The 25,754-nt window shown below is 47.2% G+C and overlaps 12 protein-coding genes across 15 annotated transcripts; 6 read left to right on the top strand and 6 right to left on the bottom strand.

The window, feature by feature from the left end:
- Positions 1 to 426: 426 nt before the first annotated feature.
- LOC122620528 lies at positions 427 to 1,485 on the bottom strand. Its single transcript, XM_043798027.1, has 4 exons — positions 1,265 to 1,485; positions 1,015 to 1,209; positions 710 to 950; positions 427 to 642 (listed from the first exon to the last, which is right to left on the bottom strand). The coding sequence occupies exons 1-4, from the start codon at positions 1,483 to 1,485 to the stop codon at positions 502 to 504; spliced, it is 798 nt and encodes a 265-aa protein (XP_043653962.1). The 3' UTR covers positions 427 to 501.
- Positions 1,486 to 1,584: 99 nt separating this feature from the next.
- Positions 1,585 to 2,468, bottom strand: LOC122620529 (28S ribosomal protein S10, mitochondrial). Of its 2 annotated transcripts, XM_043798028.1 has the most exons (3): positions 2,377 to 2,468; positions 2,090 to 2,316; positions 1,585 to 2,027 (listed from the first exon to the last, which is right to left on the bottom strand). In XM_043798028.1, exons 1-3 carry the CDS (start codon positions 2,383 to 2,385, stop codon positions 1,772 to 1,774), a joined length of 492 nt encoding a protein of 163 aa, XP_043653963.1. In that variant the 5' UTR covers positions 2,386 to 2,468; the 3' UTR covers positions 1,585 to 1,771. The 2 variants fall into 2 exon arrangements, with proteins under 2 accessions (XP_043653963.1, XP_043653964.1); XM_043798029.1 differs by lacking the exon at positions 2,377 to 2,468 and having other exon boundaries at positions 2,090 to 2,355.
- A 267-nt stretch (positions 2,469 to 2,735) lies between these two features.
- LOC122620525 (protein arginine N-methyltransferase 1) lies at positions 2,736 to 4,636 on the top strand. The gene is made up of 2 exons (XM_043798024.1): positions 2,736 to 2,896; positions 2,954 to 4,636. Exons 1-2 carry the CDS (start codon positions 2,875 to 2,877, stop codon positions 4,480 to 4,482), a joined length of 1,551 nt encoding a protein of 516 aa, XP_043653959.1. The 5' UTR covers positions 2,736 to 2,874; the 3' UTR covers positions 4,483 to 4,636.
- LOC122620526 (chromatin assembly factor 1 p55 subunit) lies at positions 4,565 to 6,580 on the bottom strand. 2 transcript variants are annotated; one of them, XM_043798026.1, is made up of 3 exons: positions 6,257 to 6,580; positions 5,645 to 6,202; positions 4,565 to 5,496 (listed from the first exon to the last, which is right to left on the bottom strand). In XM_043798026.1, exons 1-3 carry the CDS (start codon positions 6,276 to 6,278, stop codon positions 4,787 to 4,789), a joined length of 1,290 nt encoding a protein of 429 aa, XP_043653961.1. In that variant the 5' UTR covers positions 6,279 to 6,580; the 3' UTR covers positions 4,565 to 4,786. The 2 variants fall into 2 exon arrangements, with proteins under 2 accessions (XP_043653961.1, XP_043653960.1); XM_043798025.1 differs by having other exon boundaries at positions 5,645 to 6,205.
- Positions 6,581 to 6,874: 294 nt separating this feature from the next.
- On the top strand, positions 6,875 to 8,922 carry LOC122620771. Its single transcript, XM_043798385.1, has 3 exons — positions 6,875 to 7,184; positions 7,333 to 7,525; positions 7,907 to 8,922. The coding sequence occupies exons 1-3, from the start codon at positions 7,121 to 7,123 to the stop codon at positions 8,859 to 8,861; spliced, it is 1,212 nt and encodes a 403-aa protein (XP_043654320.1). The 5' UTR covers positions 6,875 to 7,120; the 3' UTR covers positions 8,862 to 8,922.
- A 194-nt stretch (positions 8,923 to 9,116) lies between these two features.
- LOC122619474 (DNA-directed RNA polymerase II subunit RPB7) lies at positions 9,117 to 10,028 on the top strand. The gene is made up of 4 exons (XM_043796444.1): positions 9,117 to 9,211; positions 9,271 to 9,591; positions 9,660 to 9,797; positions 9,855 to 10,028. Exons 1-4 carry the CDS (start codon positions 9,200 to 9,202, stop codon positions 9,903 to 9,905), a joined length of 522 nt encoding a protein of 173 aa, XP_043652379.1. The 5' UTR covers positions 9,117 to 9,199; the 3' UTR covers positions 9,906 to 10,028.
- LOC122619473 (small G protein signaling modulator 3 homolog) lies at positions 9,981 to 13,038 on the bottom strand. Its single transcript, XM_043796443.1, has 3 exons — positions 12,824 to 13,038; positions 12,232 to 12,754; positions 9,981 to 12,169 (listed from the first exon to the last, which is right to left on the bottom strand). Exons 1-3 carry the CDS (start codon positions 12,887 to 12,889, stop codon positions 10,344 to 10,346), a joined length of 2,415 nt encoding a protein of 804 aa, XP_043652378.1. The 5' UTR covers positions 12,890 to 13,038; the 3' UTR covers positions 9,981 to 10,343.
- Positions 13,039 to 13,454: 416 nt separating this feature from the next.
- On the top strand, positions 13,455 to 17,585 carry LOC122619271 (trafficking protein particle complex subunit 10). 2 transcript variants are annotated; one of them, XM_043796095.1, is made up of 7 exons: positions 13,455 to 13,569; positions 13,623 to 13,846; positions 13,903 to 15,903; positions 15,976 to 16,590; positions 16,653 to 16,995; positions 17,084 to 17,089; positions 17,242 to 17,585. In XM_043796095.1, exons 1-7 carry the CDS (start codon positions 13,545 to 13,547, stop codon positions 17,469 to 17,471), a joined length of 3,444 nt encoding a protein of 1,147 aa, XP_043652030.1. In that variant the 5' UTR covers positions 13,455 to 13,544; the 3' UTR covers positions 17,472 to 17,585. The 2 variants fall into 2 exon arrangements, with proteins under 2 accessions (XP_043652030.1, XP_043652031.1); XM_043796096.1 differs by lacking the exon at positions 17,084 to 17,089.
- LOC122619272 (thialysine N-epsilon-acetyltransferase) lies at positions 17,496 to 18,383 on the bottom strand. The gene is made up of 4 exons (XM_043796097.1): positions 18,228 to 18,383; positions 18,114 to 18,165; positions 17,984 to 18,059; positions 17,496 to 17,912 (listed from the first exon to the last, which is right to left on the bottom strand). The coding sequence occupies exons 1-4, from the start codon at positions 18,300 to 18,302 to the stop codon at positions 17,591 to 17,593; spliced, it is 525 nt and encodes a 174-aa protein (XP_043652032.1). The 5' UTR covers positions 18,303 to 18,383; the 3' UTR covers positions 17,496 to 17,590.
- A 310-nt stretch (positions 18,384 to 18,693) lies between these two features.
- On the top strand, positions 18,694 to 20,891 carry LOC122619322 (zinc finger protein with KRAB and SCAN domains 7). The gene is made up of 3 exons (XM_043796179.1): positions 18,694 to 18,888; positions 18,955 to 20,098; positions 20,154 to 20,891. Exons 1-3 carry the CDS (start codon positions 18,769 to 18,771, stop codon positions 20,813 to 20,815), a joined length of 1,926 nt encoding a protein of 641 aa, XP_043652114.1. The 5' UTR covers positions 18,694 to 18,768; the 3' UTR covers positions 20,816 to 20,891.
- A 197-nt stretch (positions 20,892 to 21,088) lies between these two features.
- Positions 21,089 to 23,171, bottom strand: LOC122619323 (MAU2 chromatid cohesion factor homolog). Its single transcript, XM_043796180.1, has 2 exons — positions 21,649 to 23,171; positions 21,089 to 21,589 (listed from the first exon to the last, which is right to left on the bottom strand). Exons 1-2 carry the CDS (start codon positions 23,064 to 23,066, stop codon positions 21,109 to 21,111), a joined length of 1,899 nt encoding a protein of 632 aa, XP_043652115.1. The 5' UTR covers positions 23,067 to 23,171; the 3' UTR covers positions 21,089 to 21,108.
- Positions 23,172 to 23,596: 425 nt separating this feature from the next.
- LOC122619313 (serine protease inhibitor 88Ea) lies at positions 23,597 to 25,744 on the top strand. Its single transcript, XM_043796158.1, has 3 exons — positions 23,597 to 23,672; positions 24,304 to 25,302; positions 25,361 to 25,744. Exons 2-3 carry the CDS (start codon positions 24,322 to 24,324, stop codon positions 25,664 to 25,666), a joined length of 1,287 nt encoding a protein of 428 aa, XP_043652093.1. The 5' UTR covers positions 23,597 to 23,672; positions 24,304 to 24,321; the 3' UTR covers positions 25,667 to 25,744.
- Positions 25,745 to 25,754: the final 10 nt, after the last annotated feature.

The following is a 25,754-nucleotide window of genomic DNA, read 5'->3' on the forward strand; positions in this document are numbered from 1 at the left end:
ATATTTCGACATACATTTTCAAAGGTTTCGACGTTTGATTACCAAGATGTCGGTTGCATATATTGATAAAGCGGCTTTTTTCTGGGCATTGCACGGTCACAAAATGATTGGCCCCCAGTAAGTTTTAGGAATTATATGGCCTATTCTTTTTATAATCCGACAAGGCTGCCATAAATCAATAATAGGTTGTGAAAATAACGCTTATCGAGACCCCATACCAACTATTCCGTGTTTGTAGGTAACAAAAGGCTTTGTTGAGCGCGCTATCGGGCATACGGGAGCTGATAACGGACGGATTTAAATGCAAATGGGTTTTTGATAGTTCAATAGTCCTTATCACATAGACAGTAAACGTGGCTAAAACGTCAAACGGTCTATAAATTGTATATTTTCCAGAGCTTACCCATGTTCCGCGATTTATAAAAACGTACATATGTATATTTATTAAGCTAATTTAAAATACTGGCTTCTATAAGTCTAGAAGGATTTATACAGTCAGTCTTAGTTGGTCGGACTAGCTTCAAGCTTACAATCGGGTTCCACGCCCTCAAATATGGGTGCACTTTCTCCTTCGCCTCCTCCACCTGTTATTATTTGAATAATCTCCGACAAAGTGAACTGTCCCAAGAATTTGTTAACGGCCTGTAAGGCATCCATGGAAATTGAATTATAAAATGTTTGCTTTTGAAAACCTGAATTGTAAACCCACCGCTTGGGCTTTAGAGACCACTGTGTCCTGTTCATAATCCCAGACGTCGCCGAGCAGCTCTACTCCCAATTCGTTCACCAAAGCATGGATAAAATCATTGATACGCTCCTCTTCCATCAGGTTATCAAAGTTAATCCATAGTTCTCCCAAACCCAGCTCGATCTGTAATGAAGATATGGCCAGGGGAGACACGGATCTCAATCGGAACGAAATGAGGATTGAAAAGTTTTTAATAGAGGTTCTGAAAACAGTAAGTAAATGGTTAGAAATTTGTTTTATGCTAAAACTGAAAGAATTGGCCTTACTCGGCATTGCCATCACCGGCCAAGTTCAGGATGTATGCCAAGGATCCCTTGGCGGTATATAAGGACTCGAAGTGCGTGAGTGGGAGGGTAACGTTAATGGTGTTCTTCAAACCGGGCACCGGGGTCAAACTGAGTGCAGGGACATCAAAGTCCGACAATCCGTGCAACTGAAAGTTGTCGATTGACCCAGTGAAGCTAGAAACCAAATAATTTATATCGCGTACTAGGACATATGCTAGCCTTCGCTTACTCCACAAGGTATTTGTTGTTCAATTCTGTCGCGACAGGGCCAAACTGCAGTGGGTCCAAAGCGGGCAGACCAAGATTCGGGATGGGGTGGCACATACGCATGCGGAACTCTTCAAGGAACGACAAGATCTTCGACTCGTAAACGCAGACAGCGGGCGACAGGCATGCGTAGAGGATGACTATGGCCAGCAGGGCTTGTGAATTGAGTTGTGCCCGCTGCATTCTGCTGATTGATTCGCTTCCGTTCGGTCTGAAGTAGCTACTGGTCTGCCAGCGGGCACCCGCCTCGATTTTGTTTGCTCACATTTCAAGTGGATCCCATCGTGTGTGTCAAGATACGACTTTTATTTCAATATTTTGACAAAAACTTATCTTCGCTAATCGCGAACGGGGCTCGAGTTCGGCCGATTACCGTGCGGATGGTTGGTTCTTCTGTTCGTTTATTAGCCTAATCTCAAGCTCATGCTGAACTTTTAATAACTATGGACTACTCTCGAATTGATTTCGGTTACACTTGCTCCGGCGGCTGGCGCAAGTGCTCTGGGATCTGCTGCAGCTCAGTCCTGGAAGCCTGCAGCGCCACGCCCTCGGGCAGATTTCGTTCAATGTACTCTAGGAAGGTGTCCAGCGTGGAGCCCGTCAGCTTGTGGAAGTTCATATAGCGGAAGTGTGTTCGCACCTCGTACTGTACGCGATGTTTCTTGTAGATGTGCACCGACTTCAGGAGCGTCATCCGCTCATGGTGCGCCTTTCGAGGTGACCAGCTGCATAAGGATTTACAACAATGTTAGAGATTGCTTTCAAAAGATGGGTTCCTACTTCTTACCATTTGCCCTTTTCAATGCCTAAATGCTCGGCAGCTGTAGTGGCGAACCAGGTGTAGCTCTTCAGAACCGCAGGATCAATACCACGCAGCTCAATCTCCAGCTTGCTGTATAATTTATCCGGTTCCGGAGCGGGTGCCGCAGGTGAAAGATTGGCTTGTATGCCGGGGCTGGCGGTCACAGAGGAAAGAGCCCGCACTGGCTGTGCCCAGCGAAGCGTCTTTATAGCCTGGGAATATAAAAGTAGATGTCTTATACGGATTTTCATTGATATATTGGATTTAAGTACCTGCAACATATTAGAAACTGTATTTACAACTAGAATTATGCAAGTGCGGCAGCCGCAATACTGCTCATAACGCCTCTTCAAAAATACTGAAAAATACCACATATGCGGTGTTTCTGTGATTTTATAGAAAGGTGACCTAAATACCCTGTAATACATATTTTTTGCTGCAAATGATGTTTAAATGCTTTACTCTTAAATTAATTTCTTTGTTGCAGAAAAGCAAGGAGCTTATATTCCAGCTCAATACTAATTTCACTGTTTACACATCATAATAAAAAGTAATTTGATTAATTAAGATATCCCCTGTGATACCCTCGAAAGCTACATTTAAAATAATCCAAAACGCGTTAAGCTATTTTTCCTCCTTAATTTCTGCACGTGTTGGCGCCGCTTAAAAAGAGACGTTTTAGTTTACGTTTCTTAGTTTGTGATTTTCGTCGTGCGACTTTAATTCTTTTCTCTGACAGCTGGACTATAAGAGTTGCAAACAAAGATAGCATGAAAGACACCGAAGTCAAAGGTGAGAGCCAGCTTTCATTTCTGGGAAATGATTACTTATTTATCCCCCACATTGTAGACAACACTAAAGAGGAGGAGCCCATGAAGGAGGCACCAGAGGAGCCTGCCAGTTCCAGCTCCGACGAAGATGAGTACGATGACATAGACGACGATGATGAACCAATGGACGAGGGCGATGAGCCAACCACTTGTCTGTTTTGCACCGAAACATCTGCAAGCATATCAATTGCCATTGACCATCTCGACGCCCGGCACAAAGTAAATCTGTCGCAGCTTCAGCTTAAATTTCAAATGGACCAGTATTCCTTTATCAAACTGATAAACTACATAAGAGCCAACAAGATCAGTGCCGAGCAGTTATTGTCAGCGGAACAGGCTCTATGGCAAGATGAGAAGTACCTCCGGCCCGGGGAGTACGAGCCCTGGCTCTGCTACGACTATGAAGTCCTCAAAACAGACAGCGCTCCGGCTCAGCCTTCGGTTCCGGAGCTGCAACAGCGGATTGCTGAGCAGTCCCAATTGCTGCAGCAGGCCAACGAGGACATGGAACGCATGCGCAACGACTTCAAGGCGCTACTGCAAAAGGTACATGGTGACGAAGATTCCAAAGGTTCCAGCAAAAGTGTACCGCGTAACAATGTCTGTCTCGACAACGAATACTTTAAAAGCTACTCCCACTTTGGCATCCACCATGAAATGCTAAGCGACAAGGTGCGGACCAGCACATATCGCGCGTCTCTCTTCCAAAACGAAGCCGTTGTTCGAGGCAAGACAGTGTTGGATGTAGGATGTGGCACGGGAATCCTTTCCATTTTCGCCTCAAAGGCGGGTGCCGCCCGCGTCATCGGCATAGACAACTCTGACATCGTGTACACGGCCATGGACATTATCAGGAAGAACAAGGTTGAAAACGTTGAACTGATCAAAGGACGGCTGGAGGACACAGATCTCCCCGTGGCCAAATACGACATTATCATATCCGAATGGATGGGCTATTTTCTCTTGTACGAATCAATGCTGGACAGCATAATCTACGCCCGAGAGAACCACCTCAACCCAAATGGTATAATACTGCCCAGCCGTTGTACACTTAGTCTCTTGGGCTATGGAAACGACACGCTTTATGGCGAGCAAGTGGAATTCTGGTCAAACGTTTACGAGGTGGATATGAGCGATCTGCGAAAGCGATCGATAGGAGAGCCACTCATGGAGGTGGTGGATGCAGAGTTTATGCTGACGGATCCCGAACAGATAGCCAACTTCGACATAATGACCGTCGATCTGAACTATCCAAACTTCACTCACCAGTTCAACTTGAAGGTCACGAAACCGGGACGATTATCCGCCTTTGTGGGCTATTTTGACACACTTTTTGAACTTCCCTCCGCCGTCATGTTCAGCACATCTCCAACTGCGACGCCCACCCATTGGAAGCAGACGGTTTTCTTCATTGACAAGCCGCAGATTGTGAAGGAAGGGGACGTCATTAGTGGCAAAATCACGTCGAGAAGGCATAAAGAGGATGTCAGGGCACTTAGTGTAGACATAGAGGTCTTTGGCAAGAAACACAAATACATGGTAGTTTAATGTGGTTAATTTTTGAATAGAATTAAATAAATTACGCTTGGAGATGTAAATTGGAATTTAATTTCAAAAAAAGGAACCACAATTCTTGGCTTTTGTAATCATTTTTAATTAAAGATTCGTAGATTGTACAATCTGCTGACAAATGAGAGCTTAATTACTTTTTGTTTTTAAAAATATGTAAATATATATAAATTAAAATGAGCACCCATTGCCATTTAGGCTGGATAGCTGGACATGGGGCACGGCCAAAACATTATCGGATTCAGTTGTAGTTTGGTGTGTTAAAGGAGGCGGAACAGATGCTTTAAGCGGTGTTGGTTTCCAACTCGGAGGCGGGAATCTCGGGCTCCTCGTCGTTGTAGACATTCTCGGCCATCTGCCAGACCTGCATTATGTTGTCCTCGGACACGGAGCAAATGATCCATGGCTCGTTGGGGTTCCAGGAGAAATCGCTAATCTTGGCAGTGTGACCGCCATGGATAAAGAGCAGCTCGGGTGGTCCGTCTTCAGCGTCCTCCGAACTCTGCTCCTCGCCGATTTTGGACAAATCCCAGACGTGTAGGCGGCGGTCGGTGCCGGAGGAAGCGAGAATAGTCTCGTTATGCGGCGACCACTGCACCTGGAAGATCTCGTCCTTGTGCGACTCGAAGGAATGTAGTTTTAGCTTGAGGTTGCGCAGATCCCACAGAGCCACAGTCTTGTCAGCGGAGCCAGTGGCCAGGATGAACTCCGAGTAGGGATTAAAGCTCAAGCAATTTACTTCGGCTGTGTGAGCGTCCACCGTATGCGAGGGCTTCGAGGTGTTGTTGTTGCGCGTGTCCCAGATCATCAGCTTCTGGTCGTCAGCCACCGATCCGAACAGAGACTCATGGAGTAGATGCCATGCCACGTCCTCAACAACGGCGGTGTGTCCAGTGAAGATGTTCTTGGCATCAATAACTCTATGCTCCTTGGGTGTGGCATTGATGTCCCACAAGCAAATGGTGTGATCATCAGAGGCTGACAGCAAATAGCCTGTGAGGATAAAATTGTTGTGTATTAATGGATACATTCAAGACACAAAGCATTTAAGATGTGTTTATGCTCAGTGTTCTTATATCAGACAGTATATATAAATATTACTTTATCACTGACGTTACTCCACGTACAGCTACGCACTTACCATTAAGGTTGGGATTCCAAGAGAGGCCGTAGCCTTCCTTTTGATGACCACGCAGCCGCAGGTCCGGTTGGCACTCGCCAGATGGCTCCGGCTTGCTGGGATGCTTCGTGTAGTCGAAGACCAGGACATCGCTCGACGGCGTCTTGGTGGCGATTACACAGGCATTCTGGGGCATGTAGCGGGCCCTGTTCACTTCGCCTTCGTGGTTGATCTTAATCTCGATCTCGATCTTGCCGCACACTGATCCAAAGCCTCCGAACTCTCCCTTCTCGTTGTCGTAGTGCGATCCATCGAACTGGGCATCCTCGCTGGGCAGCTGAACGCTGGCGATGAGGAGATGGTTCTGCTCGTCGGATGTGTGTGTGCCCAGTATAAGACGATGTACCGAGTAGTCCTTGCCATCCTGCTTGGTCACGTCCGGCAGCCACTGGGCGGTCAACGAGGGCCATTCCAGGGCGTGCGTCATGACCAGATCGTACAGAAACGGCGTGTTCTTCTTCCAAATCTTGTACTCCTCATTGATCACGCGCTCCTCGACGGCGTCGTCGAAGGACTCCGCTGCTAAAGGTCGATGATTACAGACTGCGCTGATTAACTTCTAACCGGACTTACCATTATCGCTGCGATCCACCATTTCGAGACTTCTGGGCACGCAATTCCTCAGTCTGCGTCAAAAGTCGGCAGCCGAAAAAATCGGGCGCCAAAACAAAAGCCGAAGCGGCAAAACGTGTGCACAGAAACTACGAAAGCCCGCTACGTACTGGAAGCTTTCGCAACAACCACTAGACCGAATGTCTTTGAGGCAAGGATTGAGACAATTCCTGGCCGGGCAATTACACTTTTACCGGCGTAACGTCAGCGCAAAATGGGAATTTGGCTAGTTTCCTGCGTTTTTTTGCAAGCGCGTCGTCGATGATAGAGATGCAATGCAAACGATTGTCCAGACGACTGCCATATTCGATTACGATAACAATAGCAGAGTCACGGTGAAGCAGTAGCTGTGACATTGCGCGGTGCTTACCCTTTTACATCTGTTATTAAGGTTTAACTTTGTGTATTATGACTATTAATAAACAAAGAAAATACAATTGATATATATATATCCTAATACATCATTTAAATAGCGTACCAAAAGATCGGCATAAGTTTAGTATTTTATGGTATATTCGGGCTCTTAAATGGTATATTCTAACGGCTGCTGCTGCCGCCACACTAAAGTGGATAAGCAAAGTTTACTTAATTCGTTATCAGCTCGCATGATTCGAAATCAGCTTAGGCGCCAATGACCGGCTCTCCACTATTGCTTGTTGGGGCTACCGTGGCAGTTGCAGTTAATTTCCCCAACCGCAACGACGCGGGGCAGCCGTGATTCACCTTAATAGCTTTTTTTTTATTGTGTGTGTAAAATGTTTTTGCACGTAACGAGCTCAACTATTGAATTTGCTAAATAGTTTAACAAGCAATAATTGGGCCGACATGCAGGTTGATAGTTGCACCAGCAACTCATCTGAGATCCCCGACCCCACAAAGCGTGAAGCGTGTAAGTGCACAGTGGATTTGATGGTCGGTTGAATGAAAAACTTTCTCTCTTGGCGCGCCGACGATTTTGTTTGTGTCTTCTTTCTTTCACTTGTGTAATCCGAATTTGGCCCTCAAGCTCGTTTTCTACTTCGATCGTCACTTTCCAGGGAACAGTGGGAAAATGCAGTCGTCGCCGCATTCCAAAGATGGTCATAATGCAGCGGGGCCTAGCAAGCTGGTCCAGGATCAGCAGGCAGCCGAGGACTACCTGCAGCACCTGATGACGAAGGGCAGTCAGGAGGGCGACAGCGGGGCAGACTTGGAGCTACCTTCATGGTACGATGAGCAGCTATTCAGGCGGTAAGTTGCGTGACTAATTGTTTACTGCATATTGGCCTACAAGCCATTTGCAATTTGTGTGAACTAAGCACAGCTGAAATAATTGCGATAATTACAATATCTCCATTTACATAGGCTGTATCTGAGCTTGTAGTTACATATGTATGTACCATATTGCTATTCTATTATTTATCATGGTTTCCTGTGCACTCAAAAGGCTGTACATAATATTCAAATTAGTCTTTACTCATTTACCAATTTTTATATTTTCTGGTTTGCATATTACTAACAAATAAGTGCGACATACATACATTTAATTTAATCTTTCAACACTATATGTATGTAAGTATATGTTAATTTAAAAATTATAAATTCTGATGATTCTGTATTCCTTTTTTGCAGTGGTCAGAGCTACTTCAGCACGTATCGCTTCGTAATGAACGCCGGAATGCTGGCTGGTCTTATAGCTGTGCTAGCTATTCCCTCTATTCTTCGGGTGCTGTCGTGCACACGTCAATCCTCGACAGCGTTCACCGCCTACCGTCGCTATGTGCGTACTATATTCCACACGCAAGCCTGGTATAACCACAACATTGCGGACCGTGGGAGCAGGTTCTGGACCAGTATTGCGGCCGTGAGACGGGCCCACAGTCGCTCCAGTCATGCGTGCGCCCGCAAAGGAGCTGGGCAGATCACCCAAAAGGATTTGGCCCTAACACAGTTCGGATTCATTGGCTTCATAACGATGGGCGCTCATCGCATAAAGCTGAACGATCATGACTTCCTGGAGGCCACGACGCATATGTGGCGCGTTCTCGGCTATCTGCTGGGCATCAAGGATGAGTACAACATCTGCGCAAGGAACTGGGCGGAATCAAAGCTTCGCCTGGACATTGTGATGCGAAAGGTATACGAACCAGCTCTGACGAACACTGGTGAGGACTTCTACCGAATGACCGAGGCGTTGATTAATGGCTTGTGGCACATGAACACCATGCTTTCGGTAAACGCCAACATATTCTTCGCCAAGCGATTGGCCTGCGTTAAGGGCTACGAGTACTTCAGTTTCGATCATGAAAACGGCGTGGAACGGGATCCCCAGCAGAAACTGCACTACTACGACATGGGATGGTGGGATCGTTTCATAGTCAGCTACGGCCTATTCCTTGTCACATATCTGCACAGGTACGCCCTGGTGCGATGGTATTTCAACTTCCGCATTTGGCTGGGTGACGTACTGACCTATTACTTGCCCTACGTCGCCATTTGGAAGTTTGGCCCAAAGTTCGCGTATGTGCGGATCTTCAGGAAGGGAGGGGAGGCCCAAGATTTTACCTCGGGCTTGAAGGACGATTAGATTGTGTTGTTTTTGTAAGACTAAGTCATTAGGTAAATTATTAATAAATACGTAATTAAAACAATAAGGAAGTTGAGTTTATATTTTACTTTTCAATTTGATTAATTTGAATAAATGGGCTGCTTTATTTTGATCATAAAAAAATGGTATAAACGCCTAACTCCATAATTAATAAAAAAATAGTTTAATGTTTTTACCTTAAATAGATCGTTATAATTATTGGCGGTAAATTTCGCGCCTCTGTCTTTTCCATATTTCCGAATCTGGTCACACTTAAGGCAGCGTCTTCTAGGTTCCGGCTGTTTATTTTAGTTTTTTTAACTTAAGAACAATTAACAATGTTTTACCACGTGAGTATTTATAAGCTCTAAAGGCCGACAAATATTAAAACCCACACCTTCCACTGAAGATATCGCTGGAGCACGAGATCCTGCTACATCCGCGTTACTTTGGCCCGCAACTGCTGGAGACCGTGAAGCAGAAACTTTACTCCGAAGTGGAGGGCACCTGCACGGGAAAGTACGGATTCGTGATAGCGGTGACGACGATAGACCAGATCGGGTCCGGTGTCATCCAGCCGGGCCAGGGATTTGTGGTGTACCCGGTCAAGTACAAAGCCATCGTCTTTCGGCCTTTTAAGGGCGAAGTTCTGGACGCAGTGGTCAAACAGATCAACAAAGTGGGCATGTTTGCAGAGATCGGCCCGCTGTCCTGCTTCATTTCGCATCATGTAAGTTAAATTGCACGCTTCCCTTCAAGATTGAAGATTGAACTTTTTTAATGGTCCACGCCTTTCAGTCTATTCCCGCCGACATGCAGTTCTGCCCGAATGGCAATCCGCCCTGCTACAAGAGTAAGGATGAGGACGTGGTTATCTCCGGAGAGGATAAGATTCGGCTTAAGATTGTAGGAACACGAGTGGACGCCACTGGAATTGTAAGTTCCCTCCTTAATGATAGTATTTTTCGCAGGTTAATGCTCTAATTCTTCTAGTTTGCAATTGGCACTTTGATGGACGACTACCTGGGATTGGTGTGTAACTAAATTCAAGCGGATTGCGTACAATTTATATATATATATATTAAACTTTAATGAAATGCATTTAAACATCTATGTGTATATAGTAATAAATATGTATGTACTTTATAAGGTTTGATTTCAATTAAAGGTACGTTACATTTGTAATTTAGTAGATTGGTGTGGTCTAGGTTTTATAATAATGGATGGACATTAAGTAAACAAACGGCTCGAGCTATACATAGGGCGATTAAAAGGTATAGTTACAGCTACAGATCATTATGATAAAGCACTTAAGTTAGACGTACGACAACAAAGAAGTACTTAAAAAGCGAAGGCTTCCATTCAAAGAATTGCGATTGCGATTGCACTTAGAAATGATAGAAAGGAGAGGGGGCAATGAGATATTGGATGCGGAGTTGATTGCCAACGATTCTGGAACTCTTTACAAGGCGGCAGCAAGCCTCACAGATCCCACGAGAAGAGATGGTGCTTCACCAGCATGTCCCTTACTCCGTCCTTGAGCGGTTGCGACTCTTTGCCGCGCTTTGGGGGCAGTTCCCAGTCGGGGTTTAGATTGAAGGCGAACTGCGAGAGAATGCGAAGCTCGCACTTGATCTGCACCCAGCCGGGCGAGTCAATAAAGCTCCAGGAGTGGTACCACTTCTGTACGACCTCCTGGCAAGCGCACAGCACCTCCAACCAGAGGTGCAAAACCTGTTCGTTGAGACCCAAACAGATCAGCGAACGCAACTTAACATCCATTTGGGCGTGGGCATCGTCGTGCGTCTGGTTGATGGCTTGAACGCAGCGGTAGAGTAGTTCCTCCGGCGTCAGTACCTTGCCATCCTCATCCAGTCGATACGTTTTGCAGAGCACAAGACGGCTGTACACCGACTCAAAGTCCTTCTCCACCTCCCGGGTGGCAGCCTCCTCAATATACAGCCAAGGGTGTATTGGTCCACCCAGAAAAGTGGGCCGCTTCATGCCGTGCTCCAAAAAGGCCTTAATGGCCGGCGCCAAGGTGCCTCGCACCAGGTCCGTTACAGTTTCCGAAATGGCGTCATCTCCGGCTGATGTGTACAACTTGCTTCGCTCGTCCAGCAGCTCAACGAACTTGGCTGGAAACCAGCCGCGCAGGCCATTTAATTCTCCCACCCAGCAGTGTTCGTCTTTTTGGCTGATGATTGTAATGATGTCGTTCCGCCGAAATCCTAACTCATCGTCGTCGTGTCTTTCAAAGTCGTGCAAGGCCTTAGCCCTTCGCTTTCGCGTCCTTGCCACATTGATAAAGTTTTCGTGGTCCTTGGCATGCGACTCGGTGCTGTAGTTGGCAGTCAGCTGAATGTGACCGGCAAGCTTAGGTTCAATGGTAATGAAATGGCGACCCACTTTAAGAATAGCCTCCCTTAGGTCTACCAGGATCTCCGTCTGGCGTATGTTCTTGTTCTTCAGCTGATCCCCTTCGTTGCCGTCGCCACGGAAGAGAAAGGCTTCCAGGATGGATTTGCTTTTGCGCACCTGTCGTCGGGCTAGCTGTTGCTTGGGAAGATTGGGCGCAGCCTCTGGATTTCCTATCTGATGGCCTTGATCCGCCATGAGATAGGCCAGGTGCCGACGACGATGGGTGTCGATTACCGTCTGACTAAGTGATCCGCCCACCTCCAGGGCTTGGCGAAAAAGCACTTCGACGTCAGTTACTTCGCCGGGAATGTCGGACAGTGAATTAAAAATTTGTGCGGAGTTCTCGAGGTGCTTCAGATCTTGCTCCTTCACCTTGAGCATGCCCAGAGTCAACTGGAACAGCACGATGGAGCCCTCGTAAAAGAACCAGTCCCAAATACGCACCAAAATCTTCATGTGCACCACGTTAGCAAACAGTGTGAGGAACCAATGAAGCGTGATTAAAGACAGCTCGATGTCATGCTTCCGCAGGGACTCGTCCACGCTGCTCAGGTAGTTGGCAATGAGCGTGTGCATCACGCGTTGATCTGCTTGAATTCCCAGAAGAGTTGAGCTGTAGTAGGAAGCTGGCAGCAGATCCTCCACTATGGTGGCCATCATCCAGAAGGCGTTCTCCTCCTCCATGAAAAGAAGCAAACAGGCGACGATCACTCCGGTTCCCTGACAGTAGCCGATGTCAGGAAACAGCCACGCGATGCCTCTCAGAATGCGACGTAGTCGTGGAATGCCCGTCCCGTTCGGATTGCTAAAGCAGGCATTCGTTGGCAGGATGCGCAGAAGGTCCTTTTCGATCTGCTTCGAAGTCATCAACTGGTCATTGCTAGAAGCTATCAAAATAAATTGAATTTTATATATGTATTTATAAGCTCCCTTATCTGTTCCGTTCTACCTTTTACTATATCGTGGTAGCTGGTCTCGCTCTTTTGCTTCTTGGCCAGCGCTCCTGACAGTCGCATCCACATCTGGGCGCGCAACGTGTGGGGAATACCCTGACGGACCATATTGCGCAACTTTTCTGTGCGTGGGAGAATCACATCCACATGCTCCCAGCTCAGCTCGGTTGCCTCCTTGTTGTGTGAGAATTCCAGGTGGGCGATCCACTGCAGTCGCTGCTGCGCGTCCTCCACAAAGGGTATGCTGAGCAATTTGTTGGAGCTCTGCTCCGGACCGTCCTCCTCCTCCACCCGGAATCCAAATTCGTCAAATCGGTACTCCGGCTGATCGTTTGGGCCGGAAGCCAATTCCGCGCCACCACCCAGCTTTGCCAGGATTTCTTGGGGCCACATGGAAGCGGTAAGAGCGGAGAATGGCCCCCCTGGATTTGGTCGCAGGCCATCGGCCACACTCAGTTCCTCCATCATGGGCGGCAGCTCTCCCAGATCGTCTTCCGAGCCCAGGTTTTGCAGTTTGCGCTGTTGGCAGTGGAACGATAAATATTAATTACCATGATAAGCAATCTTTTCTGGTCAATCAAGACCCACCGTATGCTCTTCACGGCCCACGTAACCCTCGTGGTCGCGGCCAAAGATGCTTCTGGCCATGTCCATGGTGGGTCTGGCTAGATTCCAGTCGAGCCCTGGCCGAGCATTCAGTGAAAGTTTCTCTCAAGTGTGTCTTTTTGGCGTGTGAAACACAAATATTATTTCTGCATTGTTTCGTCTCCAATTAGCTACAAAACTGATTTCACTATCAGCTGTTCGATAGGCGACTGTGGGTGGTATCGATTTTTAGCCAAGCCATTAAAAACTAAGGTGTGGTATAAGAGGGGTCAAAGGGCTCTTTTACCCCTAAACATATGTTTAAAAAACCCTATTTTAATTAATTTCAGCCTTAGAAACCAAAAAATAAAAGAAAGCATAAACTAACAATTAAAAACCATTTATATTGGTTCATCCTAACATATTTAGTTCTGCACTTCCTACAACTTATTTCTCTACGCCCTTGACCAGGGCTGCTGAAAACCCACCTGTTGAATACATAGTTAAAGCTGTTTAATAAGATTATTTCATTTTTTTTATGTAGGCTAGCAATTAGACTTTAAGGGCATTTCTTAAAAATAAATACAATTTTTAAGCCCTGTCAACCGATTATTGATAACAAACAACAATCGTTTCCCCCACCCTCGCTTAATCAGCTGTTTGGCTGAGATTGTTGTGTGGCTTTCGTTTGCCAAACGAAAATCACAAGAAATTTACCAAAACAATGCAGATTAAGCCTATAATAACATGTGAGTTGTAAACAATTATCACCATGAAGCCATTACAATAACTATACTTACAGATTCTGGCTCGTGCCCGCTGTTCCGGTCGCTAGAGTCCCAGATCCTGAATGCGATTCCGCTGGACACTTGCGAGTGGCGACGCACTTTCCAACGCCCCACGAAACATGTTCGCCTGGAGGCCCAGAGCCAGCAGTTCAATGTTTCGGCCTTGGAGAAGTACAAACAGGGCGACTGGAGCATCTTGGAGCACCCCATACTGCACATCTTCGTCACCGAGTGCAATGTGAGTTGGCTGATCCTTTAGAAGTCTCTGAATTCTCTACATTTACTGTGTTCCAGGACGTTGACACCTACAAGGCCACCATCAGAGAGGCGATCGACATTTGGCTAAAAACTTTAACCAGTTATGGCATCTCGGATTGGATGATTCTGTTGGTCGAAACACTGGACATGCGGAAGACAAAGAACTTTATGCCACGCACCACTGTGCTGGATAAAATACGGTTGGATTTCGGCACCAAGAACGACGACCGTTGCATATCCGTGCTGAACCCAGCAAAGTTTGAACAGAAATCCACGGAGTCATTCCGCTGCCTCGTGCAGCGTATTCGATTCCTTATGCTCACCAGCTACAATCGGAACATAGTTAAGTACGAGGAACTTATACGTAGCAAGCGGGAAAAGCGAAATATTGAAGGCTGGGACTTCCGCCAGTACTTCTTTATGCAGGAAGACCTGGCGTTGATCTTCGAAAAGTTGGAATTGCCCACCGAGGCGTTGATACAGTACGATGAGCTAGACGCCATGTTCTCACAGCTCATAACTCACACTGGCCTCAACGAGAAGCAGCAGTGGGTAAACCATTTTCGCAAGCCTTTGGACGCTTTCCATGGAATATGTCTAACCCGAGCAGACAAGTTCGAAATGAGAAACAAGATCCGCGATGAAGGCGTTTCCCTGTTGGAATTCCGCAACTATCTTTTCGAACGGCAAGCCTATCTTCTGCTTACTTGCAATGACATCCCTGAAATCGCCAAGAGGCTTCTGAACTTCCTGTTTTCGACACTGCGCGAGGTGGAGTTCATAAAGCTGGAGTGTCAGGAGGGCGCTCTTTGCTGCTGGGAGTTCGTATGTGCTCTGGAAGTTCTGCAGCTGTGCGAACAAGCCATGGAACCCAATGAGCTTACCTGTTTCCAGCACTGTGCTCCCATCTGGAACTTGGCCAAGGATAAGCTGTACGAGCTCGGCAAACTGTGTGGCCTTTTGCCCGGCTGCACGCCAACTTCGGAGCAGTTGCACATAGTGGTGCAGCTATCGTCGGGAATTGGAGATGCCCCGCCCGAGCAGCATCAGTTCCTCCAGGCTACACCACAGCTTCGAGAACGGTCTCCCAACCGCAAGCCGAAAAAATCGGCGGCTGAGCAGCTAAAGGAAGCCCTGGGCTCTAATCAAGCTTTTCAGAAGCTGTACTTGGAGCTGGCAGAACTGGCCATCAGTACTTACAAGCATGTGACTCGCTTGCGATCGGCTCGTTTGGTTGGCCTGGACCTGGGAAACTTCTACTGTGCCCTAAATGAGCCGCATAAAGCTGTTGGGTTCTTTACGGATCTTCTCAGGGAGCTGAAGGCAGAGAACTGGCACATGCTGAGCTCCCAGACGCTGCTTGAATTAGCCAACTGCTACCGCAAGATGGGCGACTCGCTGGCCTATACCAAGACATGTAGCTCCATCTCGTGTTGCGCGGAACTAGAGACCTTGGTGCGAACCTTTTACTTTGACGAGTTTCTCAAGTCGCTGAAAACACTTACGACGACGCTTTCGGCGCAACCGTCAATAGAGAATGCCAACTTTTGTGTACTGGAGGATCACTTTCGCATCCTGGACATCGACGTGGTTAACCAGAAACCTATTATACAGGATGATTATATTCTAGTGCAGCTAAAAGTTGAGAGCCTCTATCCGCGAGGGGTCGTAGCTGAAAACATCAAGCTTTGTTATGAGTTGGAAGCTTCCTCTCTGGAGCTGGCCATGGAGAATGTCAGTCTAACTGCCGCCCCGTCGCCCGTAAAGGGCAAGGACACCGCATCACGATTAAAGGTTTCACTTCAGCTAGTCTACAAGCAGGACAATCGCCTCCACTCTGCTGCTGTGGCCTGCGACTTGCCCAAAAGCAAGCAACCCGTTCGTCGCACAAGTAGCACCAAGCGAAAACTTTCGCCAAGTGTCCAGGCGGACTTCACCAACTTTGTTCAAGCGGAAAACATTGCCCTTCAGCCGGGCGTAAACATAATTGAGCTAAAGGCAAAGGCAACTCGAGTGGGCTGCTGGCAATTCAAACAGGTGGGTGGGATGTTCAGTGAACAGTTTTCTTGCCCTTTTTTTTAATAACATTGTTTTTTGTGTCTATTTTAGCTGTGTGTCAGCATGTCCAGCCTGGAGTTCTTGTCGGAACAGCTGCCATTTACGCCCTCCAGCTTTGAGATTAGCACCAAGCCGGCAAGTGCCTCGCTGGAGTTCAACACTCTGATAGCTGGCATAGTGCAACCTATCAGTTTAAATGTCTCCGGTGGCAGTTTCATCTTTCCGCCCGATGCGAAAATCACGCTGCGCTGCTCCAAGAACCTTCGCATTCGCCAGGCGCGAAATACGGAGGAAAAAGCAGCGTATAACGATGACCAATCTTTTGAAAGCATGCTTCAAGTGCCGCTAGTGCAATTCAAATCGTTCGAGGAACGTAAAATCCCACTTGAGGTCTTAACTGATATGCCGGGCCGAAAGGTGTCTAAACACCATGAGCATCACATTGCTCTCAATTGTCCGTGGTCTCGAACTGAACTGCCAATCGCCGTTGATTTTCAACCAGCCATGGAGGCCACTTGCCGGCTTCACACGTGTGGTACTCAGAAGTTCCTACAGGTGATCATGAAGGGCCTGGATGCGCACCTCCTTTTGCAGCATGCTCAAGTCAAGTGCGATGTACCCGGTGTGCAACTGTTGGACCTAAATCCGGAGCCCCAGCAGCCCATTGTAAGTAAATTGCAATACAATTAAATATCTAAAGTTACTGATATCCTATGCTTGTCTTTTAGGAAATCTACAAATCCCTGACTGTAACTTTTCTGTACGAGATTCAAGTTGAGCCCCTCAAAACCGAGCACGAGCTGCCCGTCGTTAAAGTGCATTTTGTAATCAAATACGCATCGCTGTCGCAGCCCGATGTGTGGAGAACGTATGGTTGCGCTTTTGATCTGGTGGACTACACAACGCTCTTTAAACTGCAGGCGCAGCTGGAGCCAAATGAGCTTTGCAGGCTGCGCACCGTGTGCAACATGAACCTAAAGATCACCAAGGTCCATGAGAATCCGTACACGGATCTCATGTACGAGGTGCTAAATGATCAAAATCTGTGGGCCGTATGCGGTCGCTCAGCGGGTAAGTTGAGGTCTTTTTATGATTCGGTCTTTCTTTGCTTATGATTTAATTCTGTTTCTCTACACACGATTCACTTTTGCATTTTAAGATATGGGTAAGTTGTTTGGAACAGGACACACGTAGCACTAATTAGATTTTCCCTTGCTTTTGATTGGAAACATTTAACACTGAAAAAGACAATTTCGCTAATTTCAATGAAACCACTGTCCGTACTTGTTGACTAACGATTTTTACTCAACCTTTTAGGTGTCGTATCCATGAAGGACGTCGACAGTCATTCCATATCGCTGGATGTGATGCCGCTAAGCACCGGCTTTCTACCGATGCCCAGCATTCGATTGTCCAAGTACACTGCCGGGGGCAAAAGTAAGACCGATGCCCACTCCAAGGTGCATCCCTTTCCGCCTGGTCAAGTCTACAACTGCACGAAGAGCATGCAGATCCATGTCATAGCAAGTGTGGCGGGTGATCAATGAGAAGCCAAATCGAATACGAATTAATTGCAATGTACTCATAGCACATATGGCCTATGGTCAAGTATTATTAATTATTTATCGTTCTACCATAAAGTAGTAAAATTGAAAATCAAATCCAACTAGGATTTCTGTGCACTTAGATCCGCGGCCAATTTGGCCAGTTGCTGTTCCTCGACGCGATAGTAGTGCCAGCCCTCTTTATCTGTCAAGTCCACAGCACCCAGGCTTTCGTAGAACTTGCGGGCGGGGTTCCACTCCAGAACATTGAATTCTAGACGCGGGCACCCAAGCTCTACGGCCCGCGCCGAAACCTCCAGGAAGATTCGCTTCCCGGCGCCGCGTTTTCGGTGCTCTGGGCGCACATAGATGTCCTCGACGAAGAAGTACCGTCCCTGCCAAGTTGAGTAGGCCTTGTAACAAATTGAGTACCCAATCGCCTTACTGAAACAGGTAAATAACAGGTAAAGAAGCCCAACGGTTAATCCACTCATGGCAAAAACTATAGTACTTACTTTGTTGCATTGTCTATGAGCACATAGACTTCACAATACTCCTGGCCTCCAGTGAGACCGGCATCTCTTTTAAGATCTGCCATACAAATATACGTTAGCGGATTATTTATTGTTTCATTGTTATTATTACCTTCCTCAGTTAGCTGGGGACCATTGCTCATCTTCTCAAAGTCGGCCAGTTCCTGCAGAGCAATTGAAAAGTATCTCAAATTGATATCAAAGTGGAAATATAACAAATCACAACCTGGATCATGGCGATCACATCTTTTATATCTTCAGCTTGAGCACGCCGGAATGTTAATTCTTCTGATTTCGACATGGTAGGAATCTTTACAAACCGTGTTGCGCTGATTATGGTCAAAGGAGCTTATCTTTATTCGAAACACTTATAGTCTTTAGAGATGAGCCAAACTCTCGTGAGTAAAAGCATATCACCATATAAATTACTCATTATCGATTGGGAAAAAATTAATAATAAAATTTTAATAACTGAAAAACGGGAAAAGTCGATGATGTCCAAAAGTCGATGTTCTTGATTCTAAAATACGTATTTTTATGTTTGGATTTGAAATAGTTCCATGCTAATGCATGAAAATAGGTTATTTTAACCTCTTCTCCACTCATAAGAAGTATTTTTCAAATTGCGCGAAAGCCGCCAACTGCTTTAAAGGTGTGACCAGGTGCATTTGAAATGCATCGGTATATTCAGCGTATCGAACTGCAGCCACACTGCATTTATTTAATTGTTTTATTTTGTTTCTGGTTTTGACCGATTGCGTCGCGAAATGGATGTGGACAAGATCTGCCTTACCTGCCTGAGTTCCACGGGACCCCTCCTGTCCATATACGACGGCGGATCCGGCAGCTGCCTGGCGGACATGATCCGGGAGTTCACAAAAACCAAGGTAATTGGCTGCCCCGCCGTGTGATCCTGATTTCCATGTTAATCGCGGTAATTCTGCGTTTTTAAGCCCCGACGCAACGATAATCTTCCCGAGAAGGTGTGCCTGAGCTGTTTAAGTGAGATCTCCAATTGCTACACCTTCAAAATCAAGTGTGAGAACTCCAGTCGCACTCTGCGCCAGTTGCTACCGAATGCGCTGCCGGAGGAGCCCGATAACAAGGTGTCCATCAGTTGTCCAGTGGTCACGACAGACCAGGCGGTGCAGACCACCAGTTGGGAGCCCGTCAGATGCACAGCCTCCGTGCAAACGGACGCAGTGGCTACCACAGACGCCGAACAGAATACCAGCCTGGTTAAATCTACGATTTCAGTGGACCTGGACTACGAAGGCGAGGGCGAGGTCTTCGACTACGAGCTGCCGGATGAGCCCGTTGAAAAGACCACCAGCCTCATTCTCCAGGTTCAGGGAAATTTGAAGGACGAAAAGGATGTGGTGTTTACCCAAACCAATGTTATTTACGAGGGCGACGACCACGAGCTGGAGCAGCAGATCAGGGAATGCAACCTGGCTATTTTTGAAGGTGTCGACAACGAAGCGGAGATCATCACAGTAACCGCTCCTCAGGTTACCACCAGAAAGAGCGCCGCCAAGCTCTTAACGCAGCAGGAAAACGAAAAGCAGGACACCCCTGTGAGTTCTTCTAAGGAGGAAGCTCGCGAAATAGAGAAGGAACAAGTGCCACAGACGGCTAAGCGCTCCTCACGGCGGCGCGGAGGTATCAAGCAGGATGTGCCGACTACCCCACCTTCAGAAGCAGAGCCTTCCTCCAAACAGCATCGGTTGGGAACACAGCGAAAAATGTGCGCGCCTAGGACAGGAACAGTAAACAGCGCAAGCACAACGTCAGGAGGAGCAGCCATTACCCCTGAGCTGAAGTACCACTGTGATCGTTGCAACGCGGGATTCGCGCTGGAGAAATCTTTGATGATCCACAGACGTCAAAAGGGTTGCATTAACCGCAACTTCAAGTGCAATGAGTGCGAGAAGGTCTTTGTGTCGCCGGATCACTTGGCAGAACACCAGGCCAGTCATGGTGCCCACAATTGCCCGGAGTGTGGAATACGGTGTGATTCCAAGGAGCAACTGAGCAAGCACATGGTGCAGGGCCACAAGCGAAATCTGCGGAATCAGTGCAATATCTGTCAGAAAGGTAAGAAAACAAAGAGTGGCCAAAAATCCTATTTAATCGCCTCCCAATATTGTAGTATTCACCATGCTATCCACGCTGCGTGACCACATGCGCATCCACACTGGCGAGAAACCCTTTGTGTGCAATATCTGCGGAAAGAGCTTTACACAAAACGCCAATCTGCGCCAGCACAAGCTTCGTCACTCGGAGACCAAAAGTTTTAAGTGCGAGCTGTGCCCGCACTCGTTTGTTACCAAGGCGGAACTCACCTCTCATGCCCGCACCCACACCGGTGACAAGCCCTTCGAATGCGAGGTCTGTTTGGCGAGATTCACCACCAGCTGCTCCCTGGCCAAGCACAAACGAAAGCACACCGGCGAACGGCCGTACGCCTGTGATCTGTGCCCCATGAGATTCACTGCCCTAAACGTGCTAAAGAACCACCGAAGGACGCACACAGGTGAGCGGCCGTACGTCTGCCCCTTCTGCTCGAAGACCTTCACGCAACGAGGTGACTGCCAGATGCACCAGCGTACCCATCAGGGCGATCGCATCTACATTTGCCCGGTGTGTAATGAGGAGTTCAAGTCGATGCACGAGATGCGATCACATTTGGCCGGGCACGAGCAGCACGACAAACGCCTGGTGCATTTTACCTTTCTTAGCAACAAGGAAAACGGAAGCGGAGCTCTTGAAGAAGACCTGAATGAGATGACTGAGTCTACGCTTATGTTATAAGTCGAAGTAGAAGCTGTGCAAGCAAGTCGGTTTTAGTAAAGACGGTTGAGACTCTATGACCGATCCTTGACCTTAACTGTGTATTCTCAATTGTAATAATGATTATATTCCTAAGTTAAAATCCCAACTCAAGAGCGCACAACTCGTCCACTTTACATTTCCGTCTACTCTTTCCCTCGGGAACACAGTTTATGACAAAATTCACAACTTTAGAACATCTTTAGTCTTAACTTAGTCGCTAGGTCGTAGATAAAAATAAAAGCTTAAAGTTACATTGCATAATCATCTCATTGCTAGTAGAACTGACCGTATTGCCCCGCCGGCTGCATGGCTGCCGATGTGGAGGCGATGACGGGGACTGAGGCTGTGACGGAGGACTCTGGCATGAGCAGGACGGGGGTGGCCGGCGGTCCACTCGTCACAGGCGGATCGCCTTGGAACCAGTTGACGAGTTCGTGGTGCGCACTTTGGACGCACTTGCGCTGGTCTGCAATCAGGTTCTCCGAGTATTTTACGTGGTTGGCATATGCATCCTTTTCATGCTGCACATCTTTTGACATTCGATGCAGGTCCTTAAGTATTGCCGATCCCCACAGCTGGACGTGGATGTCGGGTATCTTACTGGCCAGCTGCATGGCCGGCGTCACCATGTTCATGCTTTCCTTGGAGTTTCCGATGCTGAGAAAGACGTGCGATAGCAGAACCAACGAGCAGCTGGTCAGTCGGTTGAGGTCCTCGGCGTTGGCCATTTTCAGGGTTTCACGCAGAAAGCGTCTGCAAAGAATAAAGATTATCAGTTCCCACATTCTCTAAAAAGGCTTAAGGTGACTCACTTTGCCTCGTGGAAGCTGTTCTTGTGAAAAGCGTGGAGTCCCTGTACATAGTAGAAGCCTCCCATCAGCGCTTGGCTGCTGTACGTGTGCGTGTTTTCCGTTGAGACTGCATCCAGGATTTGCTTGAGGTCCGTGTCCCGCTTGGTGCGCAGATAAATGATTGCCAAGTTGAGGTTTGCAAACAGTTTCAGGTCTCGCTCGCTGGTCTCACTCACGCACACGACAAACTGTCTCTCTGCATGCTCAAATAGGTTGGTGGACATTGAGTAGAGCCCGATGAGGCAGTGCAGCTGGGCCGAGTGACGCCGTAGCAAGCTGCGTTGCGGTGCCGCCATGCAAACATCTCTCGCGGCAGCTATTTCCCGGATAGCCAGTTCCCGGTTGCCCATCACCATGCGGCACATCACAATATGCTCTAGCAGAATCACCTTGAATACGGATAGAATAGGTTTGTCCTCCTGTTGCTTTAGTTTCTCGATTTGGGTGAGAGCTTTTTCCGTGTATTTTTGAGCCTTGTCCATGTAGCCCGCCATCATCGAGTGGGAGACGGTGACCAGATATACCAGGACGTACAGCTGCTCCTTGGGCAGCCACACGAACATCTCAAGCTGATTTGCACCGAAGATCGCCTCATCCGAGGGCCAATTTGGCGCCATTATCGTCTGTATGGACATCTGCAGTTGTTTGAGACTAGGCTTAACCGTTTTCACCTGCCCCAGGGCCAGGTAGTAGCACACCTGTAGCACCAGGAAAAACACCTTCAGGTACTCCTTCTGGTGCGGATTGGGTATGTTGTTGTCAATGATTTGGCCGGCGGAGTTGAGCAGGGCGAGCACGTCGTTGGTCTTGCGCTCGATCATAAGGATCATGGCGCGCGAGAGCAGGAAGAGCACTTTCAGGTACGTGGCGCTCGCCTCGTCGGCACTTTCCGCGCCCACGGCCAGCAGTTCCGAGGCCAGCGAGTACTCGCGATCGCTGGCATGAATTTGAGCCAGCTGGAGCAGCAGCTTGCAGTGCCAGTAGACGTTGTTTTGCGACAGTTCCACCGCCCGCCGGAGCATCGCCTTTGCCTGGTGCGAGTTCTTGTCCGTCTGCAGATGCAGCTGGGCTAGCAGAGAGGCGGTGTCGAACTTAACGTCGAAATTGGGCAGCGGCTCGGATATGCTCCACGCCTTCTCCAGGTGCTGGCGCGCCATATCGATGTTCTTTGTGTAGGCCATCAGGATCTGGCCCATCTGCAAGTGTGTCCGCGCCTCGACCTTCGAGGGCGGCATAAATGTGAACAGGGCTTGAAGACACTGGATGCATTTCTTGATGTTCGGCGGCTGCGAGGTGCGGAAGTACTCCGCCAGGCCAAGGAGCGATATGTAGCAGGCGTCCTGGGACGCCGCCGTCGACGTGCTCGTCGATGCACTCATTTCGGAGAGCGGGTGCGAAATTCGGTTTGTTTATCGCGTAATTTTGTTGTCAATTCGCGACTATTCAATCACGGTGGTGGCTGCCAGTGTTGTCAAGTGTGGAATTCTAGTGGTGACCCAAGCTTTAGCGGTTATCGTTTAGCAGTCACAGTACGAGTCACACTTTTTTCAGTATTGTTAATGGTCGCGTTCAGCAGAACTTCTAGCGTCTTACTTAAAGCTTGGAAAAAGTTATCGTTTTTAAATTGAGTAGATCATTTTATCATTAATTGCATTTAGCAATAAACAGAATTTAGGAAATAAATAAAATAACTAATTTTATCGTATTTAAGGAGTTAAAAACTAACTCTTAGGAATTTATTAGGGAGCAGAACACCAACTGAAAAGCCATTTCTAGGTTTAAAAGAAAGTTTTCAAAATTCCGGACGGTTGACTGTAAAGTCGAACATCAGCTGGGGTTTCGCATGCTTATCGCATATTCACATTAATTTAAAGCCAAGCTCTGCCGTTTGCTTGCCACATGAATTAGTTTAAGATTGTGAGTGCAATCGGTTAGACCAACTTCTATTTTGAACTGATTTTATTTCTGTGCCATATTCCAATAAGGTAATCCCCCCGATCCCTACTTTTGCTTTTGTTTTTGTTTTTATACAATAAATATTTCATAATAAAGACTATACATAGTAATACAAGTTTACAAGAAATTTACACATTCCCCAGAACATAAATGTTTCTTATCAGTAAAAATATACATATGTATATTCAAGTATAATTAGAATTATGACGACTACAAGAAATATAGAATTCAGGGAAATACGCTTACAAATGTGAAGAAAGATATTAGTAAAGATTATTAGCTAATTTTTGTGTTAAATAGTTCTAAGAATCCAGGGAAACGTTATAATGTATTTAACCATTTCATAATAATTCAAGATTCAAAGATTCATACCACACCATATGGGTGTGTCCATGACTATATTGAAGGAATTCCAACTTTATTATCTCTGGCAAAAACCCAGAATATACTCATGTATAAATATACACATAAATCAAGTTAAATTCCTCGAGAACATACAGATAATGCAGGGGTACGATTAAATTCTTCGGGTGAACATTAATTGATGATGAATGTTTTTTCTTTGGGAAATAATAATACATTGTGAGAAATATTTAGGAAATTATTCTAAATAATTTCACATCCTGTCTTAGTTCACAAACTAATGGATGTCATTTACAGGCAGTACGCAGTGCAAATATGCATACCTTCAGTTTGGTCCTGTTGGCCCTCTTACCTGTGGTAACCCTCGCTGTTTGGGACAAACCGGACCTATCCCTACTGAATGGATACTCAAAGATTTTTAAGGGAGAACGAGACTTCTCCATAGCATTGATGAAAAAGATCCGAGAGATGCACCCTGGAGGCAATCTGTTCTTCTCGCCGTTCAGCACCTATAACGCCCTGCTCCTCGTCTACTTCAGTGCCTCCGAGGAGACGGAACGTGAGCTGGCCCAGGCACTGAATTTGGGATGGGCTTCCAGCAAGCAGCAGGTCCTGTCTTCGTACATGTTGGGAAAGAGGCAGGACGAGTCCCGATGGCACCAAAGTCCCATGGAGCTCTCGTCTGTGAACCGCATTTTCGTCGATAAGACGGTAAATGTTTCCAGCAAATTTAAAACATTACTCTTCGGTGAAACCGAGGAGTTGGACTTCAAGAATGAACCGGAGAGTTGCCTTTTGCAAATAAACGACTGGATCACCCAGAAGACGCACAACCAGATCCGCGACATGCTTAGCTCCGAGGAGATCAATTCCCGCACCATGATGGTGCTGGGCAACGCCGCCTACATGAAGGGCCAGTGGCTCAGCCAGTTCAAGGTGGAGGAAACCTCCGTGAAGCCCTTCTTCATGAACGAGCATGAGCAGGAGATGGTTTACATGATGCACAAGACGGGCACCTTCAAGATGACCATCGATGAAGGCTTGCAATCGCAAATCATCAAGCTACCTTACCGCACCATATACAAGTCGGCGGAAACTCACATTTCCACGCCGGAAACCAAATCCGATGTCTCCATGCTGATCATTCTGCCGTACTCCAACGAAATGCCTCTAAATTATGTAATATCCAAACTAAATGCCGATTCCCTCAAGCAATTGCTCGAACGGGCAATGCCGCAGGAGATCGAGTTGTCGCTGCCCAAGTTCCAGTTTGAGCAGCGCCTGACACTGACCCCGGTGAACTATGACTTGACTGGACCAATTGAGCCGCACTAACCAGCTTTTACCTTTCCAGATCCTTGGCCGAATGGGACTGAACAAAATGTTCTCCAAAGACGCCACCTTTGGTGACCTGACTTCCGATCGCATTTCCTTTGCTATCGATGAGGCCCAACATCTGGCCAAGATCCAGGTGGACGAAGTGGGCAGCACTGCGGCAGCGGCCACCATCCTCTTTGCCAGCCGATCCGCCAGGCAGCCCGATCCCAGCAAATTCAACTGCAACCATCCGTTCGCGTTCCTCATCTATGACGAAAGGGTCAATACCATCCTGTTTGCAGGCGTCTATAGCGATCCCAGGGAAATGAAGCACTACAAGTGATCTAAAATACCAAAATATATGCTCTATTAAACATCAACCTTCGTTCAATTTATTAATTTTGCCATTAGGCAACGATGATACACTGTCT

The sequence above is a fragment of the Drosophila teissieri genome, chromosome 3R (assembly GCF_016746235.2).
Source record: "Drosophila teissieri strain GT53w chromosome 3R, Prin_Dtei_1.1, whole genome shotgun sequence".
NCBI classification, from domain to species: Eukaryota; Metazoa; Arthropoda; class Insecta; order Diptera; family Drosophilidae; genus Drosophila; species Drosophila teissieri.